General features: G+C 46.9%; 1 protein-coding gene across 1 annotated transcript; it reads left to right on the top strand.

Annotated features, from left to right (window-relative positions):
* Positions 1-6,899: 6,899 nt before the first annotated feature.
* Positions 6,900-9,727, top strand: LOC110507285 (alpha-(1,3)-fucosyltransferase 4). Its single transcript, XM_021587168.3, has one exon. The coding sequence runs from the start codon at positions 7,531-7,533 to the stop codon at positions 8,668-8,670; it is 1,140 nt and encodes a 379-aa protein (XP_021442843.2). The 5' UTR covers positions 6,900-7,530; the 3' UTR covers positions 8,671-9,727.
* Positions 9,728-18,813: the final 9,086 nt, after the last annotated feature.

Genomic DNA, 18,813 nt, shown 5'->3' with positions numbered 1-18,813 from the left:
TCTGTTTGTGTTATATGTGTTCTGTTTGTGTTATATGTGTTCTGTTTGAGTTATATGTGTTCTGTTTGTGTTATATGTGTTCTGTTTGTGTTATATGTGTTCTGTTTGAGTTATATGTGTTCTGTTTGAGTTATATGTGTTCTGTTTGAGTTATATGTGTTCTGTTTGAGTTATATGTGTTCTGTTTGAGTTATATGTGTTCTGTTTGAGTTATATGTGTTCTGTTTGTGTTATATGTGTTCTGTTTGAGTTATATGTGTTCTGTTTGAGTTATATGTGTTCTGTTTGTGTTATATGTGTTCTGTTTGTGTTATATGTGTTCTGTTTGAGTTATATGTGTTCTGTTTGTGTTATATGTGTTCTGTTTGAGTTATATGTGTTCTGTTTGAGTTATATGTGTTCTGTTTGAGTTATATGTGTTCTGTTTGTGTTATATGTGTTCTGTTTGTGTTATATGTGTTCTGTTTGTGTTATATGTGTTCTGTTTGAGTTATATGTGTTCTGTTTGAGTTATATGTGTTCTGTTTGTGTTATATGTGTTCTGTTTGAGTTATATGTGTTCTGTTTGAGTTATATGTGTTCTGTTTGTGTTATATGTGTTCTGTTTGAGTTATATGTGTTCTGTTTGTGTTATATGTGTTCTGTTTGTGTTATATGTGTTCTGTTTGAGTTATATGTGTTCTGTTTGTGTTATATGTGTTCTGTTTGAGTTATATGTGTTCTGTTTGAGTTATATGTGTTCTGTTTGTGTTATATGTGTTCTGTTTGTGTTATATGTGTTCTGTTTGAGTGTATATTCTCCTGTTCACAAATACCTCTGAAATACCAAAAGCAATCGATGAGGCCGAGAAGTAAACGACAGCAATACTGGGCGAATAGAGCCCCCTGGTGGACTGTATGGAAAATCAGCAGGAAAGTGGCCTGCCTGCTCTTGCCGTAACATGCAAACTTCAGGCCATCGTGCCGCATGTTGATTTCTCCCCACGCTGCAAACTGCTGTATCAGTCCGCTAATACAGGAGTAGTAAAGGCTTACTGCACTACTTTTGTGAGAGAAAAACAATGTTTTCCGTGCTGCAGAGGGCTATATCGATCAGCTAATACAGGTAAAGCCGGGCTGCTCATTAGGCAGCCGCCTATGGCGCAGATTGAAGAGGGTGGCATTTTCTGAGCTAAACTGACCAAGACAGCACATGAAACCTCACAATTCTGCCCTTAAAACAATGTCTCTCAACCAGTGTGCATGTGGGTTTTTTAAAGCTGTGCCTACTTTGTCAAAGGCAGGGACGAAAACTACCTGCCCTCCAGGACACCTACACCACCGTCTGTAGGACACCTACCCCACCATCTGTAGGACACCTACACCACCGTCTGTAGGACACCTACATCACCGTCTGTAGGACACCTACACCACCATCTGTAGGACACCTACACCACCGTCTGTAGAACACCTACACCTACACCACCGTCTGTAGGACACCTACATCACCGTCTGTAGGACACCTACACCTACACCACCATCTGTAGGACACCTACACCACCGTCTGTAGGACAACTACACCACCGTCTGTAGGACACCTACACCACCGTCTGTAGGACACCTACACCACCGTCTGTAGGACACCTACACCACCGTCTGTAGGACAACTACACCACCGTCTGTAGGACACCTACACCACCGTCTGTAGGACACCTACACCACCGTCTGTAGGACAACTACACCACCGTCTGTAGGACACCTACACCACCGTCTGTAGGACAACTACACCACCGTCTGTAGGACACCTACACCACCGTCTGTAGGACACCTACACCACCGTCTGTAGGACAACTACACCACCGTCTGTAGGACACCTACACCACCGTCTGTAGGACACCTACACCACCGTCTGTAGGACAACTACACCACCGTCTGTAGGACACCTACACCACCGTCTGTAGGACAACTACACCACCATCTGTAGGACACCTACACCACCGTCTGTAGGACACCTACATCACCGTCTGTAGGACACCTACACCACCGTCTGTAGGACACCTACACCACCGTCTGTAGGACAACTACACCACCGTCTGTAGGACACCTACACCACCGTCTGTAGGACAACTACACCACCGTCTGTAGGACAACTACACCACCGTCTGTAGGACACCTACACCACCGTCTGTAGGACAACTACACCACCGTCTGTAGGACACCTACATCACCGTCTGTAGGACACCTACACCACCGTCTGTAGGACACCTACACCACCGTCTGTAGGACACCTACACCACCGTCTGTAGGACACCTACACCACCGTCTGTAGGACACCTACACCACCGTCTGTAGGACACCTACACGACCGTCTGTAGGACACCTACACCACCGTCTGTAGGACACCTACACCACCGTCTGTAGGACACCTACACCACCGTCTGTAGGACACCTACACCTACACCACCGTCTGTAGGACACCTACACCACCGTCTGTAGGACACCTACACCACCGTCTGTAGGACACCTACACCACCGTCTGTAGGACAACTACACCACCGTCTGTAGGACACCTACACCACCGTCTGTAGGACACCTACACCTACACCACCGTCTGTAGGAAAACTACACCACCGTCTGTAGGAAAACTACACCACCGTCTGTAGGACACCTACACCACCGTCTGTAGGACACCTACACCTACACCACCGTCTGTAGGACAACTACACCACCGTCTGTAGGAAAACTACACCACCGTCTGTAGGACACCTACACCACCGTCTGTAGGACAACTACACCACCGTCTGTAGGACACCTACACCACCGTCTGTAGGACACCTACACCTACACCACCGTCTGTAGGACACCTACACCTACACCACCGTCTGTAGGACAACTACACCACCGTCTGTAGGAAAACTACACCACCGTCTGTAGGACACCTACACCACCGTCTGTAGGACAACTACACCACCGTCTGTAGGAAAACTACACCACCGTCTGTAGGACACCTACACCACCGTCTGTAGGACACCTACACCTACACCACCGTCTCTAGGACAACTACACCACCGTCTGTAGGACAACTACACCACCGTCTGTAGGACACCTACACCACCGTCTGTAGGACACCTACACCACCGTCTGTAGGACAACTACACCACCGTCTGTAGGACAACCGTCTGTAGGACCACCGTCTGTAGGACACCTACACCTACACCACCGTCTGTAGGACACCTACACCTACACCACCGTCTGTAGGACACCTACACCTACACCACCGTCTGTAGGACACCTACACCACCGTCTGTAGGACACCTACACCACCGTCTGTAGGACACCTACACCACCGTCTGTAGGACACCTACACCACCGTCTGTAGGACAACTACACCACCGTCTGTAGGACACCTACACCACCGTCTGTAGGACACCTACACCACCGTCTGTAGGACACCTACACCTACACCACCGTCTGTAGGACAACTACACCACCGTCTGTAGGACACCTACACCACCATCTGTAGGACAACTACACCACCGTCTGTAGGACACCTACACCACCGTCTGTAGGACACCTACACCTACACCACCGTCTGTAGGACAACTACACCACCGTCTGTAGGACACCTACACCACCGTCTGTAGGACACCTACACCACCGTCTGTAGGACACCTACCCCACCGTCTGTAGGACACCTACACCACCGTCTGTAGGACACCTACACCACCGTCTGTAGGACACCTACACCACCGTCTGTAGGACACCTACACCTACACCACCGTCTGTAGGACACCTACACCACCGTCTGTAGGACCACCGTCTGTAGGACCACCGTCTGTAGGACCACCGTCTGTAGGACACCTACACCACCGTCTGTAGGACCACCGTCTGTAGGACACCTACACCACCGTCTGTAGGACACCTACACCACCGTCTGTAGGACACCTACACCTACACCACCGTCTGTAGGACACCTACCCCACCATCTGTAGGACACCTACACCACCGTCTGTAGGACACCTACACCACCGTCTGTAGGACACCTACACCACCGTCTGTAGGACACCTACACCACCGTCTGTAGGACACCTACACCACCGTCTGTAGAACACCTACACCACCGTCTGTAGGACACCTACACCTACACCACCGTCTGTAGGACACCTACACCACCGTCTGTAGGACACCTACACCACCGTCTGTAGGACACCTACACCACCGTCTGTAGGACACCTACACCACCGTCTGTAGGACACCTACACCACCATCTGTAGGACACCTACACCACCATCTGTAGGACACCTACACCACCGTCTGTAGGACACCTACACCACCGTCTGTAGGACCACCGTCTGTAGGACACCTACACCACCATCTGTAGGACACCTACACCACCGTCTGTAGGACACCTACACCTACACCACCGTCTGTAGGACACCTTCACCTACACCACCGTCTGTAGGACACCTACACCACCGTCTGTAGGACCACCGTCTGTAGGACACCTACACCACCATCTGTAGGACACCTACACCACCGTCTGTAGGACACCTACACCACCGTCTGTAGGACACCTTCACCTACACCACCATCTGTAGGACACCTACACCACCGTCTGTAGGACACCTACACCACCGTCTGTAGGACACCTACACCACCGTCTGTAGGAAAACTACACCACCGTCTGTAGGACACCTTCACCTACACCACCATCTGTAGGACACCTACACCACCGTCTGTAGGACACCTACACCACCGTCTGTAGGACACCTACACCACCGTCTGTAGGACACCTACACCACCGTCTGTAGGACACCTACACCACCGTCTGTAGGAAAACTACATCACCGTCTGTAGGACACCTACACCACCGTCTGTAGGACACCTACACCACCGTCTGTAGGACACCTACACCACCGTCTGTAGGACACCTACACCACCGTCTGTAGGACACCTACACCACCGTCTGTAGGACACCTACACCACCGTCTGTAGAACACCTACACCACCGTCTGTAGGACACCTACACCACCGTCTGTAGGACACCTACACCTACACCACCGTCTGTAGGACACCTACACCACCGTCTGTAGGACACCTACACCACCGTCTGTAGGACACCTACACCACCGTTTGTAGAACACCTACACCACCGTCTGTAGGACACCTACACCACCGTCTGTAGGACACCTACACCACCGTCTGTAGGACACCTACACCACCGTCTGTAGGACAACTACACCACCGTCTGTAGGACCACCGTCTGTAGGACACCTACACCACCGTCTGTAGGACACCTACACCACTGTCTGTAGGACACCTACACCACCGTCTGTAGGACCACCGTCTGTAGGACACCTACCCCACCGTCTGTAGGACACCTACCCCACCGTCTGTAGGACACCTACACCACCGTCTGTAGGACACCTACACCACCGTCTGTAGGACCACCGTCTGTAGGACCACCGTCTGTAGGACCACCGTCTGTAGGACCACCGTCTGTAGGACCACCGTCTGTAGGTGTCTGTAGGTTGATTTGGCCCAAACATAGACATCTATAAATTACTTATTTTCAACTGTCATTCAGAACCGAAAATGAACCTGATTTCAACTTCCGGAAAATACTGTAAGGACCGTTGGAGAATGCTTTTGCGGCACAGTCGATAGCGTGCTGGACTTCGGGCTAGAAGGTCGAGGGTTCGTGACCTGCTGTTTTCATTACTATAACCTCCAGAAAAGATGCCTTTTCAACGACCTGAAAAATATGTACCTTAAAACTTACAGAAAATAACTTTTCATCTTTCATTCAGAACCTAAATTCAACGTCTGGAAAATAAGTATTTTAGACGTATTTTCAACTTAATTTAGCTTACTGAGACTTCTAGTTTTGTTTCTCCTTGGGCAGCTTAATGGCCGGGACCAGCCCTGAATACAGCACTAGTAAAGGTCCAGTGCACTGCTTTTGTGAAGATTATTTAATTTTTAATTTGTTTTATTTTTTTATTTTTAAGGGGGTGCTGCAGCACCCTACAGCACCCCTACTTCCACAGCTATGCTTGGGTTTGTGTTAAACCAAATCTTGTGCCTTATACTTGTCTGTCCAATGCATGTAAACAACTAGCTACTATCCATAGCTTTCCCATGCCATAATAATCATCGATCTCAGAGGTTTCAAAAGAACAGAAAGGAACGATATAAACCGTAGATTTTTTTTTGTCGTTGTACCGAACCAGTTCAGAACTTTGTTTTGTTAGTCGGGAACAGTGGAAAGGAACGGCGGAAAAAATTATGTTTCTTTTCAGAACGAAGCGGACTGGAAAATAACCCCTGGTCCAAGCACAGTATAGGCCATTTTTCTATCTATGTTGTTTACTCTGAAACGTACAGTTTCACTGAGCCTGAGCCTGTGCCTCCCTGTTCTATAGATTCTATCAAGACGTCTGGATTGTAAACCATGGTTGTTGATCCAAGCAGGACCTTTGGGTTACATAGCAGCCCTCACCCGGCAGGACAGCATGTTTACCCTCTCAGGGCTACAAAGACCCCATTCACCGGTAACAGGAAGTTACACGCTGCCTGCCACGTCAAGTATTCTGCGCAGAACGGTGTATCCGTTTGCTCATGCGTTCAAAACTAGTCTACACATTACCCAGTGGCAGAGATCCGTATCTCTCCTGACAGAGCAGAGGCAAAGGAACTTGATGTTTACCTGAGAACGGGCCGACTGGTTTTTCTCACAGCCAAGGGACAAAGGAGGAGGACCGTAACTTTTCTCCTTGGAATCCCAGGTGAAAGACATCAGTTATTCTGAGTTCTAGACTACACCCGGTGAATGGAGAGATCCGTAATTCTGAGTTCTAGACTACACCCGGTGAATGGAGAGACCAGTTATTCTGAGTTCTAGACTCCACCCGGTGAATGGAGAGATCAGTTATTCTGAGTTCTAGACTACCGCAGATGAATGGAGAGATCAGTTATTCTGAGTTCTAGACTACCACAGATGAATGGAGAGATCAGTTATTCTGAGTTCTAGACTCCACCAGGTGAATGGAGAGATCAGTTATTCTGAGTTCTAGACTACACCTGGTGAATGGAGAAATCAGTTATTCTGAGTTCTAGACTACACCTGGTGAATGGAGAAATCAGTTATTCTGAGTTCTAGACTACACCCGGTGAATGGAGAGATCCGTTATTCTGAGTTCTAGACTACACCCGGTGAATGGAGAGATCAGTTATTCTGAGTTCTAGACTCCACCCGGTGAATGGAGAGATCAGTTATTCTGAGTTCTAGACTCCACCAGGTGAATGGAGAGATCAGTTATTCTGAGTTCTAGACTCCACCAGGTGAATGGAGAGATCAGTTATTCTGAGTTCTAGACTACACCTGGTGAATGGAGATATCAGTTATTCTGAGTTCTAGACTCCACCTGGTGAATGGAGAGGAGAATGTGACAGGGAGGTGGACGTGACGTTTCTAGAACTTCTGGAGTTAATGTAAGAGGGTGCTGGATAACTTAATGGAAATAAGGACTGGAAGTTTGACTGGATTTCATGGAGATAACTCAGTGGCTCACCCAGTGGGTAACAGGGGGTTGTTCTACCTCTCCCAGAGCTGCTAAGCGCCCCGGACTGCGCCGAAGCAAAACGCGTAGTGTGACTGTTCTGAGAACGTCATGTTTCGCTGCTCTCGGCGGTGCGCTCTTTTTCCTCCTTGGAGTGTGTTTGCTCAATCTCCCGGACCCGCGACAGCAACCCTTCCCTCTGACGGAAGGTGAACCCAGAGATGTCACCCTTCTGCTGTGGACGCACCCCTTCGGTCGTTACCGCAGACTGCCGGACTGTGAGGCGCGCTTTGGAATCCGTGGGTGCGTACTGACCGACGACCGGCGCATGTACCCTGGGGCTGACGCCATCATCATGCACCACCGTGAGATAACGACCAACGCCACGGCGCTCCCGTCTGACCCACGACCCCGTGGCCAGAAGTGGATCTGGATGAATTTTGAGTCCCCGTCTCACACTCGTGGCCTGCGGCGGTTCGAGGGCGTGTTCAATCTTACCATGACCTACCGTGCAGATTCAGACATATTCCTTCCTTACGGCTACCTGGTGCCCCGCCTTCGCCCTCACGCCAACGCCCCCCCACACACACGACCCAGACGGCCCCACCTACTGGCCTGGGTCATCAGTAACTGGTCGGAGTCGCAGGCCCGCGTGGCGTATTTCCGTCGGCTGGTTAACTACGTTGACGTGGATGTGTTCGGGCGCGCAGGCGTGCCACTGCCAGAGGACAGCACTGTGGTGCGCACGGCGAGGCGTTACCTGTTTTATCTGGCGTTGGAGAACTCCCAGCACCCCGACTACATCACCGAGAAGCTCTGGAACTCCTTACTGGCCGGGGCCGTTCCTGTAGTTCTCGGGCCGCCGCGGGAAAACTACGAACGCTTCCTCCCCCCTGAGGCCTTTATCCATGTGGACGACTTCCCCTCTCCCCGCCTGCTCGCCCAATACCTGTTGCTGCTACGCCGGAGCCCTGCCCTCCTGCAGAGACACCTGGCCTGGAGGAGGAGCTACAGCGTACACCTGACTGCCTTCTGGGCGGAGCATTACTGCACAGCGTGTCGAGCCGTGCAGAACCACAGACTCCGGACGAACACCATCACCAACCTTCAGCGCTGGTTTGAGTCCTGACCTCAGTGTGGAACCACAGACTCCGGACTGACACCATCACCAACCTTTAGCGCTGGTTTGAGTCCTGACCTCAGTGTGGAACCACAGACTCCGGACTGACACCATCACCAACCTTCAGCGCTGGTTTGAGTCCTGACCTCAGTGTGGAACCACAGACTCCGGACGGACACCATCACCAACCTTCAGCGCTGGTTTGAGTCCTGACCTCAGTGTGGAACCACAGACTCCGGACTGACACCATCACCAACCTTCAGCGCTGGTTTGAGTTCTGACCTCAGTGCGGAACCACAGACTCCGGACGAACACCATCACCAACCTTCAGCGCTGGTTTGAGTCCTGACCTTTGACAGGTTTCTGACCTTCTGATATGTGAACATGAGCAGGGACCCCATAGCAACTGTCTTTAACGACATCTAGCAAACCGTGGTTCACGGGAATGAACGTTTTGTAACATCATTGAACTGTGATTCACTTGGTCTGTTAGTTATTTGTATTTGACAGGGTTCAGTAGGGTTATGAAGTCAGTTGTGTCAGACTGTATAAGAAACATAGAAATTTTGCCTCGTGTGTGTGTGTGTGTGTGTCTGTGTGTGTGTGTTGTTTGACGTTTGACATTCCTAAAACTAACGGACGGGGCAGTGGGATGGGTTAAGCTCCCCCAGCTAACTCTCATGGCCATGCTAACCCCAGTAGCCTTGATACTGCCCTGACATGATCAGCTGACCAGCTGCTACTTCTCCCGTCCCACTAGACATGGGCCAATCAAAGGAGATTCCTGACACAAACACACCAGCAGCTACTTCCAGCACAATAATCCCCTCATAAATATTGTCTAGGCTACTATATATTTACATGTATTTCTTTCCTTACTTGTCTGGTGTCTGATTTGATTCAGTTGTTTCAGTCCAAGATATTTCAGTTTTAAAAGTTTTAGAGTTTAAAAAAAAATATATATATATTTTTTTCACTACATGTGACAATACTAATGTATACAATTGTAATAAATTAAACTTGATCTTGACTTGATCTCGAAGCAAGTTTTGTCTCTAAACAAGTACAGTCGCTCTTATATAACGACAGGCATAATGGTGGTGGTACCTTGTCTTCAAACACAGGCCTGTAGTTGATTAAGGCTGGCTCCTGAACCCTGCTGTGTCTCACGGTCTGGACTGTGGAACACTGGCTCTGGTAATCCCCTCTGTGTGATGAGTCTCTTTAATCATCTGTCTTTATGTTTCCCGAGGAGGCTAGGAAGAGTCTGAAGGAGGCTAGGAAGAGTCTGAAGGAGGCTACAATTTGAAAAATAAGCCACAGGAGTTTTTTGAGTGAGAATTAAGACGACTTTTGAGTAGTAAGACAAGTATAAAAGCAACAGATTCCATTAATAAGAAGGGGCTAGAAACATCTTATATGGTGAGCTACTGAGTGGCTGGGACAGGCAAGCCCCATACTATTGTGGAGGACTTAATTCTTCCTGCTGCTGTAGATATGACTGGGACAATGTTGGGGGAAAAGGACAAAACAACTATACAGACTGTGACTTCATCAAACAACACTGTTTCATGACGCATCAGTGACATGGCAGGAGGTGTTTTGAAACAATTACTGCTTCACATACAAGCCAGTGAATTATATGCATTACAGCTGGATGAGTCACGTTACGTTTATGGGGGTCAATTAAGAAAGACGACTTCTTCTGCAAACCACTGGAAACCAGGACAACAGGAGAGGATATTTTTAAAGTACTGGACAGCTTTGTGACATCAAATGGTCTTTGGTGGTCAAGATGTGTTGGTATCTGTGCTGATGGCGTAAAAGCAATGACAGGGATGCATAGTGGAGTGGTAACGTGCGTGCAAGCAGTTGCTCCCGACGCCACTTGGGTAAACTGCAGCATCCACCGAGAGGCTCTCTCTGCCAAGGGAATGCCTGACAGCTTGAAATACATTCTGGACACGACAGTGAAACTGGTTAAAGCATTGTTAAACCTTGTTAAAGCAAGGCCCCTGAACTCTTGTATTTTCTGCATTACGTAATGATACGGGCAGCGACCATATAACGCTTTTACAACATACAGAAGTGCGCTGATTATCAAGGGGCAAAGTATTGACACGTTTTTTTAAATTGAGAGACGAGCTTAACGTTTTCTTTACTGACCATCATTTCCACTTGTCTGACCGCTTGATGATGACGAGTTTCTCACATGACTGGCCTACCTGGGTGATGTTTTTCTCTCGCCTGAATGATCTGAATCTAGGATGACAGGGACTTTCCCCAACTATATTCAATGTGGGGGACTAAATTGAGGCTATAATTAAGAAGTTGGAGCTCTTCTCTGTCTGCATTAACACAGGTCTTTCCATCATTGTATGATTTTTTGTGTGTAAATGAACTCAAGCTTACGGACAATGTCAAATGTGATATAGCGAAGCACCTGAGTGAGTTGGGTGTGCAATTACGCAGGCACTTTCCCGAAACGGACGACACAAACTGGATTCGATATCCCTTTCATGCCCTGCCTCCAGTCCACTTACCGATATCTGAACAAGAGAGCCTCGTCGAAATTGCAACAAGCGGTTCTGTGAAAATGTTATTTAATCAGAAGCCACTGCCAGATTTCTGGATAGGGCTGCACTCAGAGTATCCTGCCTTGGCAAATCGTGCTGTTAAGACACTGATGCCCTTTGCAACCACGTACCCATGTGAGAGTGGATTCTCGGCCCTCACTAGCATGAAAACTAAATACAGGCACAGACTGTGTGAGGAAAATGATTTAAGACTGAGACTCTCTCCAATACAACACAACATTGCAGAGTTATGTGCATCCTTTAAAGCACACCCTTCTCATTAACCTGTGGTGAGTTATTCACTATTTTCAATGAACAAATAAGGTTTTATATGTAAGATAGTTAAATAAAAAGTACAATTATTGATTATTATAATATTATTATTTGTGCCCTGGTCCTATAAGAGCTCTTTGCCACCTCCCACAAGCCGGGTTGTGACAAAAACTCACACTCATTCTTATGTTTAATAAATGTATCGTATTTTGTGTGTGTGTGTGTGTGTGTGGCAGGCTTACAATGATGGCAAAAACAAAACAACAATTTGAGAGTGCGCTGACCCTGGTGCTAGAGGGGGTACAGCTGACCCTGGTGCTAGAGGGGGTACAGCTGGAGATTGAATGTTTTGAAGGGGTACGGGACTATAAAATACAGGTAAAGTGTTCTAAAGTTTGCCACTGCTCTAATTGGATGGTATTCCACAGAGCCTTTTCCTCACTGCTGATTTCACTAGTGTTTTCCTTACAACAGGGCCCTTCCTCTCTGCTGATTTCACTAGTGTTGTTTTTGCAACAGGGCCCTTCCTCTCTGCTGATTTCACTAGTGTTGTTCTTGCAACAGGGCCCTTCCTCACTGCTGATTTCACTAGTGTTTTCCTTACAACAGGGCCCTTCCTCTCTGCTGATTTCACTAGTGTTTTCCTTACAACAGGGCCCTTCCTCTCTGCTGATTTCACTAGTGTTTTCCTTACAACAGGGCCCTTCCTCTCTGCTGATTTCACTAGTGTTTTCCTTACAACAGGGCCCTTCCTCTCTGCTGATTTCACTAGTGTTTTCCTTACAACAGAGCCCTTCCTCTCTGCTGATTTCACTAGTGTTTTCCTTGCAACAGGGCCCTTCCTCACTGCTGATTTCACTAGTGTTTTCCTTGCAACAGGGCCCTTCCTCACTGCTGATTTCACTAGTGTTGTTCTTGCAACAGGGCCCTTCCTCACTGCTGATTTCACTAGTGTTTTCCTTGCAACAGGGCCCTTCCTCTCTGCTCATTTCACTAGTGTTTTCCTTGCAACAGGGCCCTTCCTCTCTGCTGATTTCACTAGTGTTTTCCTTGCAACAGGGCCCTTCCTCACTGCTGATTTCACTAGTGTTGTTCTTGCAACAGGGCCCTTCCTCACTGCTGATTTCACTAGTGTTGTTCTTGCAACAGGGCCCTTCCTCACTGCTGATTTCACTAGTGTTGTTCTTGCAACAGGGCCCTTCCTCACTGCTGATTTCACTAGTGTTGTTCTTGCAACAGGGCCCTTCCTCACTGCTGATTTCACTAGTGTTGTTTTTGCAACAGGGCCCTTCCTCACTGCTGATTTCACTAGTGTTGTTCTTGCAACAGGGCCCTTCCTCACTGCTGATTTCACTAGTGTTGTTCTTGCAACAGGGCCCTTCCTCACTGCTGATTTCACTAGTGTTGTTCTTGCAACAGGGCCATTTCTCACTGCTGATTTCACTAGTGTTGTTCTTGCAACAGGGCCCTTCCTCACTGCTGATTTCACTAGTGTTTTCATTGCAAGAGGGCCCTTCCTCACTGCTGATTTCACTAGTGTTTTCCTTGCAACAGGGCCCTTCCTCACTGCTGATTTCACTAGTGTTTTCATTGCAAGAGGGCCCTTCCTCACTGCTGATTTCACTAGTGTCTTCACTAGTCTCTCTCCCTCTCTCTTTCTCTCCTTCTTTAGTTGTCTCCCTCTCTCCTTCTTTAGTTGTCTACCTCTCTCCTTCTCTAGTTGTCTCCCTCTCTCCTTCTTTAGTTGTCTCCCTCTCACCTTCTTTAGTTGTCTCCCTCTCTCCTTCTTTAGTTGTCTCCCTCTCTCCTTCTTTAGTTGTCTCCCTCTCTCTTTCTCTCCTTCTTTAGTTGTCTCCCTCTCTCCTTCTTTAGTTGTCTCCCTCTCTCTTTCTCTCCTTCTCTAGTTGTCTCCCTCTCTCCTGTAGTTTTCTCCCTCTCTCCTTCTCTAGTTGTTTCCCTCTCTCCTTTAGTTGTCTCCCTCTCTCCTTCTTTAGTTGTCTCCCTCTCTCTTTCTCTCCTTCTCTAGTTGTTTCCCTCTCTCCTTTAGTTGTCTCCCGCTCTCCTTTAGTTGTCTCCCGCTCTCCTTTAGTTGTCTCCCTCTCTCCTTCTTTAGTTGTTTCCCTCTCTCCTTTAGTTGTCTCCCTCTCTCTTTCTCTCCTTCTTTAGTTGTCTCCCTCTCTCCTTCTTTAGTTGTCTCCCTCTCTCTTTCTCTCCTTCTCTAGTTGTCTCCCTCTCTCCTTTAGTTTTCTCCCTCTCTCCTTCTCTAGTTGTTTCCCTCTCTCCTTTAGTTTTCTCCCTCTCTCCTTCACTAGTTGTTTCCCTCTCTCCTTTAGTTGTCTCCCTCTCTCTTTCTCAAGTTGTCTCCCGCTCTCCTTTAGTTGTCTCCCGCTCTCCTTTAGTTGTCTCCCTCTCTCCTTCTCTAGTTGTCTCCCTCTCTCCTTCTCTAGTTGTCTCCCTCTCTCCTTCTCTAGTTGTTTCCCTCTCTCCTTTAGTTGTCTCCCTCTCTCCTTCTTTAGTTGTCTCCCTCTCTCTTTCTCTCCTTCTCTAGTTGTTTCCCTCTCTCCTTTAGTTGTCTCCCGCTCTCCTTTAGTTGTCTCCCGCTCTCCTTTAGTTGTCTCCCTCTCTCCTTCTTTAGTTGTTTCCCTCTCTCCTTTAGTTGTCTCCCTCTCTCTTTCTCTCCTTCTTTAGTTGTCTCCCTCTCTCCTTCTTTAGTTGTCTCCCTCTCTCTTTCTCTCCTTCTCTAGTTGTCTCCCTCTCTCCTTTAGTTTTCTCCCTCTCTCCTTCTCTAGTTGTTTCCCTCTCTCCTTTAGTTTTCTCCCTCTCTCCTTCTCTAGTTGTTTCCCTCTCTCCTTTAGTTGTCTCCCTCTCTCTTTCTCAAGTTGTCTCCCGCTCTCCTTTAGTTGTCTCCCTCTCCTTCTCTAGTTGTCTCCCTCTCTCCTTCTCTAGTTGTCTCCCTCTCTCCTTCTCTAGTTGTCTCCCTCTCTCCTTCTCTAGTTGTTTCCCTCTCTCCTTAATTTCCTCTGTTGAACACAATGCCTACATACATTTCTATAGGGAAACGTTCATGCTCCATACATCAAAGGCATGAGAAAATATATGAAACAACAGAACCACAAGACAAATAAACGGAGCTGGGTTGCCATGGCAGCGGGCGTGGAGAGGTAATCTGATGGCTGGTTTCTCATGGCTGTGTCCCGCTGCCCCATGGACCTCCACTCCGGACCTCTGATGGCTCCTGTGTTTGCAATAATCCGTCTTCCTGTCAGATTTGAGAAGAAAAAAATGAAAGAAAGAGAATATCACCCACTGTCTGCCTCCCTCATTCCCATGTGTCCACCAAACAAGCTATCATGCTGTGTACTGAGCCAACACATGGACCACAGGCCCACTGTGTCTGTGTGTGGCTCTGTGTGTGTGTGTGTGTGTGTGTGCAGTGCATGTTCAGTCACTGTGGTGTCGACACGTCTGATCTCATTAGTGATCAAAGGGACTGCAGCTGTTTCCCCCAGTGACCTGCTAGTCTCTTATAGACGTGCCTCAGTTCACTAGTCTCATATCAATGTGTCTCAGTTCACTAGTCTCTTGTTAACGTGCCTCAGATCACTAGTCTCAGTTCACTAGTCTCAGTTCACTAGTCTCAGTTCACTAGTCTCTTATCAACGTGCCTCAGTTCACCAGTCTCAGTTCACTAGTCTCAGTTCACTAGTCTCAGTTCACTAGTCTCAGTTCATTAGTCTCTTATCAACGTGCCTCAGTTCACTAGTCTCTTATCAACGTGCCTCAGTTCACTAGTCTCAGTTCACTAGTCTCTTATCAACGTGCCTCAGTTCACTAGTCTCAGTTCACTAGTCTCAGTTCACTAGTCTCTTGTCAACGTGCCTCAGATCACTAGTCTCTTATCAACGTGCCTCAGTTCATTAGTCTCAGTTCACTAGTCTCAGTTCACTAGTCTCTTATCAACGTGCCTCAGTTCACTAGTCTCAGTTCACTAGTCTCAGTTCACTAGTCTCTTGTCAACGTGCCTCAGATCACTAGTCTCTTGTCAACGTGCCTCAGTTCACTAGAGAGGAACAACCAAAGTGAGAGAGAGAGGGAAAGAGAGACGGGACATGAAGGGAGATGAAGAAGCAGTGCCTTCAGTTACTATTCACACCCCTTTGACATTTTGTTGTGTTACCAAGTGGGATTCAAATGTACTCATAACATGATGCAGCCACCAACCACCATGCTTGAACACATTGAGAGTGGTACTTTTGCACCAAACATAGTGCTTTGTATTCAGGACTAAAAGTTCATTTCTTTGCCACATTTTTTTGCAGTGTTACTTCTTTAGGGCCTTGTTGTTGCAAACCGGATGCGTGTTTTGTATGTTTTTAATTCTGTACAGGTTTCCTTCTTGTCAGTTAGGTTAGTATTGTGGAGTTAATACAATATTGTTTATCCATCCTCAGTCTTCTCCTATCACAGCCATTAAACTCAAACTTTTTTTTAAATCAGCAATGTTCTCATGGTGAAATCCCTGAGCGGTTTCTTTCATCTCCGGCAACTGAGTTAGGAAGGACGAAATTCAAAGTGTAATTAATAACTTCACCATGCTCAAAGGCATATTCAATATCTGTTTGTTTTTTACCCATCTACCAATAAGTGCCATTCTTTGTGAGGCATTGGAAAACCTCCCTGGTCTTTGTGGTTGAATCATTGCTCCAAATGAACTGCTCGACTGAGGGACCTTACAGATCTGTATGTGTGGGCCACAGAGACGAGGAAGTCATTCAACACTACTACTATTGTTCTCAGAGTGAGTCCATGCAAACTTTCTTAGTGATTTGTAAAGCCCATTTTTACTCCTGAACTTATTCAGGCTTGCCAAAACAAACGGATTGATTACTTATTGATTACTTATTGATTACTTATTGATTACTTATTGATTACTTATTGATTACTTATTGACTCAATACAATACATATGTCGTGTGGGGAAATGGCTTTTTTTCACCCGATCTGTCCAACTTATCACCTCTAAAATGTAAATTAAAACACTATAAAGAGTTTATATAATGTGTCATCACGTACCTATTTGAAGGTTTGTGTCGAATTTGAATCTGTTTTTTTTAGGGTGCTGCTAAAGTTATGGACGTCACGACATCCGCCGAAGTCGGTACCTCTCCTTGTTCGGCGGTCGACGTCACCGGCCTTCTAGCCATCGCCGATCCACTTTTCATTTTCCATTGGTTTTGTCTTGTCTTCCATCACACCTGGTTCCAATCCCATCAATGACATGTTGTGTATTTAACCCTCTGCCCCCCCCCCCCCCCATGTCCTTGTCCGTAATAGTTTGTTGTAAGTGCTTGTGCAACATTTTGCTGATGGATAAAGGGTTTTGTTTGACCCATTCATTGATTGTTCTGTTTACAGTGTTTTAAAAAAAATATATGTTTATTAAACCACACCGTTGTGAATCAGTTTTCTCTCTCCTGCGCCTGACTTCTCTGCCGCCAGTACGCACCACGTTACATCGGAAGTAAACAGCGGCTATTGATAGTGATGATGGCCTGCAGTGATGACGCAAAGAATGACTAGGTATCTCCCCCTTTCCCTGTCTCTTTCTTGTCTTTAAACGGTGAGAGAAGTGCTACACCTGGTGGAGAGCGGCTGTACAACACAGAATGAGTTGCGTCACGGGTGCTGTACGTTACGCCATGATACATCACAATTTAACGTACAGAGTAGGAGGGGTTTGTTTTTTTAAAACTGTTCTCCAATACTATTGAGCCGTTACCGTGTCAATCAACGCTTGAATAGAAACTTAGTTCACGCCCCAGATTTTTGATGTCAACACAGTCGCTACAGTCCCATTAGTTTTCATTGCAGTCTGGTTTGAATGTCGATGTTGTGCAAATTTGTATGGAATGGGGTTAGTCATCGTTAGTGGTTTATTTATCTGTTTATGACCCAGCAGACATCTCACTTAACCTAATGTTTATCTGTTTATGACCCAGCAGACATCTCACTTAACCTAATGTTTATCTGTTTATGACCCAGCAGACATCTCACTTAACCTAATGTTTATCTGTTTATAACCCAGCAGACATCTCACTTAACCTAATGTTTAGTTGTTTATAACCCAGCAGACATCTCACTTAACCTAATGTTTATCTGTTTATGACCCAGAAGATAGTTCAGTTAACCTAATGTTTAGCTTTTTATGGACTGCTCAAATTCAGCTTAAATTCAAATCAACATTTATTCAATCAAGCCACTGCCAGGAGAGGAGCAGGAAGTTCAACGGAGGAGATTAAGGGTGGAGCCAAGATGAGTCCTCTATCTATCTCTATGGGGGCGCACTGCCAGGAGAGGAGCAGGAAGTTGAACGGAGGAGACAAGGGATGACGGATGGAGCCCCACTTGTGTAAACAGCCTATAACCAGCGGCCCCTCTCGTGACAATTATGCAAAAGTTTTAGAGCTCATTTTCTGCAATTCTACACCTTTTGCCATAAGGTATGGAGAAAGGTTAACTTTAAAAAAAAATGTGATAACAGATGATCAACGCCAGTCGGTAATTCAACCATGCTGACTACAAGTTTCGATAGCTGGCCACTAGAATAACTTATCAATCTGACATGGGCTAATTGAGTGACAGCAGATGCACAACCAAGTTTTTGTAGAAAGATTTTTTTTAAATAGTCCGCGGGCCTACAAAAGGCCAGTTGCCCCTCCCTGCCCTAGGCAGACAGTTATTCTACATAAAGTTCTGACAAACACTAGGTCTGGGATTTCCTAGACTACTGTACTACTACAACAGAGGTAGTGACTAGGGCTTTATAACAGCAGGTAGTGACTAGGGGTTTATAACAGCAGGTAGTGACTAGGGCTTTATAACAGCAGGTAGTGACTAGGGCTTTATAACAACAAGTAGTGACTAGGGGTTTATAACAGCAGGTAGTGACTAGGGCTTTATAACAGCAGGTAGTGACTAGGGGTTTATAACAACAGGTAGTGACTAGGGGTTTATAACAGCAGGTAGTGACTAGGGGTTTATAACAGCAGGTAGTGACTAGGGGTTTATAACAACAGGTAGTGACTAGGGGTTTATAACAACAGGTAGTGACTAGGGCTTTATAACAACAAGTAGTGACTAGGGGTTTATAACAACAGGTAGTGACTAGGGGTTTATAACAGCAGGTAGTGACTAGGGGTTTATAACAACAGGTAGTGACTAGGGCTTTATAACAACAAGTAGTGACTAGGGGTTTATAACAGCAGGTAGTGACTAGGGGTTTATAACAACAGGTAGTGACTAGG

This window comes from Oncorhynchus mykiss, chromosome 24, assembly GCF_057628025.1.
Source record: "Oncorhynchus mykiss isolate SJ-2025 chromosome 24, ASM5762802v1, whole genome shotgun sequence".
Classification (NCBI taxonomy): Eukaryota; Metazoa; Chordata; class Actinopteri; order Salmoniformes; family Salmonidae; genus Oncorhynchus; species Oncorhynchus mykiss.
The sequence above is the reverse complement of the archived record's forward strand: the minus strand, read 5'-3'. Positions and strand labels throughout refer to the sequence as shown.